This window comes from Aulonocara stuartgranti (assembly GCF_965226115.1).
Source record: "Aulonocara stuartgranti genome assembly, chromosome: 4".
NCBI lineage: Eukaryota > Metazoa > Chordata > Actinopteri > Cichliformes > Cichlidae > Aulonocara > Aulonocara stuartgranti.
Window position 1 is genome coordinate 6,371,735 of NC_138942.1, and position 3,517 is coordinate 6,375,251.

Here is a 3,517-nt window from a genome sequence, read left to right on the forward strand (position 1 = left end):
ATATTTGTTTTGTTCAAAATAAGCAATTGTTGGGGCTTTTAAACCACTTTGACTTTGCCGGATTAAAAATGCTGCGTGGAAATCAAAGCTCGAGCATTATAACAGCTCATTAATTAAGCCATGTGAAATTATTCGGAATTTATTATATCCACTAACAAAATTATCGATATGCATACTGAACATAGTAATAATTAATTCCGTTTTTTAATCACGCTGGATCAGGCAGTGTGTGAGCATCCTATTGGTGCTTGCTCTACCCTCCTTCCGCCCTTTCTCAAGGATTAAATTGCGCACTGTTCTGGCAAGACTGCTCGTAATCCTTTTATTTGGGTACAAAGTCGGTTAACTTGGCACGCGAGGAACGACAAAATGCTCGCCGTAGTCCGCAAACAACTTAGAAGTCACCCAGCTGTAAGTATATTGCAACTATATTCAGGTTAAAAGTCATTTTGGGTAATCTTTTTGAGAGCCCAGGCTGGTACTAGGCTAAGTTGCCAGTTAGCAGTGCTAGCTTGATTAGCCTCTGCGTTTGACCGCACTGACTTTGAGAGATCAAAGTATGTAGCAGTCTTTCTGTTTTCATTTTTTCTGTGTAATTTGTTGGTTAAGAGTGATCCTTCTGGCAGCTGATGACTTTCAGTTAAATAAGGTCACGACTTTAGTCATTCGATGGTTGTTGATTATTAGCCACGAAGAGCCTTTTCATGTCCTCTAAATAGCTGCTCCCACTAGTTAGCTGGCTACATTGGGTTAGCAAGTCCTTGTGAACTATTAATAGAACCCACAAAAGCGCCTCTTTTCGACAAAATATGTGTATATATTTTATAGTTATGGTAGTTAAAGTTGGCCAATTTTAGCCCCTGTTCGTTTCATGTTTAATTCCAGAGGCTGCCTACGTGAGCAGGGGCGTGTTTTCAGTGTAAACATGTAGTTGAGTGTCCTTGTCTTGAGAGCTTTAGGATTCTCTCAGCTGATAAGATGCCTTATCTTCCTTTGTCTCTTACAGCTGATCCCCCTTTTCATCTTCATCGGTGGAGGAGCAGCCATGTCTCTGTTGTACCTCGCCCGTCTGGGCTTGAGAAACCCTGATGTCTGGTAAGTCATGTGTCGTTTTCTTAATTAAAAATGTGTTTGTTTTTCGTATTTGCATACAAGAGAATTTTCAAGTTCGTTGCCATGTGCCTAGGAGTTACTCTTTAACTCTTCTTTCTGCAGCTGGGATCGCAAGAATAATCCAGAGCCCTGGAACAAACTTGGCCCAAATGATCAGTACAAGGTGTGCATCCCTTATGTTTAATTGTCTTGCAGTCTTGATTTTTCTGCTCTGATGTATTTAACAGTGGAGGTGGTTTTACTCTTGGATTGTATTGTGTAGCTTTAGTGGTGGAGTTTCTTATCCAGGGATAATTCCTCTTTAGTTGGACTAATCAAACATAATCTTGTTAACGCTGACCTGTGTTAACAAATCTTATCAAGTCATTAACGAGTGTAACTTGATGTAGTCGTGTTTGTTGTGGCAAGTGACCCAAACCATTTATGGTGGTGCATGCATTTTTCTGTGCAATCTTGGTGTTGGGCCTAATTATTTTTTATTTATTTTTTTGTGTGTGTCTTTTCAGTTTTTCACAGTCAACATGGATTACAGCAAGCTGAAGAAGGACCGTCCTGATTTCTAAACAACAGCTGGACCACAAGCACAAAGATCGGCAGATCTGCACACACTGGCTCATTGTGAACGTTCCTCTGGAAAGCTTAATGATGCAGAGGCTTAACCCGCACAGATGTTACATATTTAAGTTTCCTCATTGCATCGATTTGGCTTTTGGATATTGATTTACTCACCGTCTCATCAATAAAGTACAGGAGTCTTTTCTCCTCTATACTGAGAAAATTTGTTTTTATTTTTTCATGTGCTGTTGCCTGCTATATGCTTGTCCTGTCTTAATTTGCATCATCACTTTCCAGTGTCTAATATGCATACATATTGCATCACTTTTCAGACCAATGTCCACAACTTCTTTACATTTGTCATGTTCTGCTGCTGCTATACCTGCTTTGCATTCACCTAATTTTAGCTTTGTCCTGCTTTAACCCAATTAACAGTAAATTACGTACCACACTACTTTTGGTTGCTGTCCAATCTTTTGACATAAAAAGGAAACCCTGTCTGTATTTGAACCACCTTTGGTTGCAATTGCTTCAATCGAGAAGACATGGTGGCAAAAAGGTGTGTGGGTTTCTCTCCCCCCCCCCCTTTTCAAAGCTGGACTTGATGGTTTAGAGCAGTAGCGTGTTCGTGTTACACATTAAGTGGAATGAACTGGAAGTTGGCAGTGGGACATTTGGAGGTGTGTCTTCTTACAGAATGCCGTCGCTCTCAGCCAGATAAGTTTGTAAATGTCAACAGGTCGTGCTTTTCCATCTGCAGCCTGGAGAAATGCGACAAGGATGAGCAGTCAGTGCAGTGCAGAAAATGTCAAGGACACTTTCATATTTGAATGGAAGCCCTCGTTGGGAGTCTTCACCCATCCTCTGTAGTTTTGCATACACGTGAATCCCCCAGTTTTCACCTTGGGGCTTTTGCTACAGTGTATAGCACAATATCAGCTTTTAATGTGTGTGTGTGTGTGTGTGTGTGTGTATGTATGTATGTGTATATATATATATATATATACACACACACATATACACAGTGGCTTGCAAAAGTATTCCGCCCCCTTGAACTTTTCCACATTTTGTCACATTACAGCCACAAACATGAATTAATTTTATTGGAATTCCACGTGAAAGACTAATACAAAGTGGTGTACATGTGAGAAGTGGAACGAAAATGATACATGATACCAAACATTTTTTACAAATAACTGAAAAGTGGGGTGTGGTAATTATTCAGCTCCCTGAGTCAATACTTTATAGAACCACCTTTTGCTGCAATTACAGCTGCCAGTCTTTTAGGGTCTGTCTCTACCAGCTTTGTACATCTAGAGACTGAAATCCTTGCCCATTCTTCTTTGCAAAACAGCTCCAGCTCAGTCAGATTAGATGGTCAGCGTTTGTGAACAGCAGTTTTCAGATCTTTCCACAGATTCTCGATTGGATTTAGACACCAGACAGGTCAGGGATAAAGTTATTGAGAAATTTAAAGCAGGCTTAGGCTACAAAAAGATTTCCCAAGCCTTGAACATCCCATGGAGCACTGTTCAAGCGATCATTCAGAAATGGAAGGAGTATGGCACAACTGTAAACCTACCAAGACAAGACCGTCCACCTAAACTCACAGGCCGAACAAGGAGAGCGCTGATCAGAAATGCAGCCAAGAGGCCCATGGTGACTCTGGACGAGCTGCAGAGATCCACAGCTCAGGTGGGGGAATCTGTCCATAGGACAACTATTAGTCGTGCACTGCACAAAGTTGGCCTTTATGGAAGAGTGGTAAGGAGAAAGCCATTGTTAACAGAAAACCAGAAGAAGTCCCGTTTGCAGTTTGCCACAAGCCATGTGGGGGACACAGCAAACG

The 3,517-nt window shown here is 41.2% G+C and overlaps 1 protein-coding gene across 1 annotated transcript; it reads left to right on the top strand.

The window, feature by feature from the left end:
• The first annotated feature begins 251 nt into the window (after window positions 1–251).
• ndufa4a (NDUFA4 mitochondrial complex associated a) lies at window positions 252–1,891 on the top strand. Its single transcript, XM_082530795.1, has 4 exons — window positions 252–411; window positions 1,007–1,095; window positions 1,216–1,276; window positions 1,620–1,891. Exons 1-4 carry the CDS (start codon window positions 370–372, stop codon window positions 1,674–1,676), a joined length of 249 nt encoding a protein of 82 aa, XP_082386921.1. The 5' UTR covers window positions 252–369; the 3' UTR covers window positions 1,677–1,891.
• The last annotated feature ends 1,626 nt before the right edge of the window (window positions 1,892–3,517 follow it).

What these genes read in the sequence shown, in the direction of transcription:
- ndufa4a (XM_082530795.1), top strand. Translation starts at nt 370, where the DNA reads ATGCTCGCCGTAGTCCGCAAACAACTTAGAAGTCACCCAGCT. An exon ending in TTGAGAAACCCTGATGTCTG is followed by an intron (nt 1,096 to 1,215) that starts GTAAGTCATGTG and finishes TTCTTTCTGCAG; the next exon opens with CTGGGATCGCAAGAATAATC. An exon ending in GCCCAAATGATCAGTACAAG is followed by an intron (nt 1,277 to 1,619) that starts GTGTGCATCCCT and finishes GTGTCTTTTCAG; the next exon opens with TTTTTCACAGTCAACATGGA.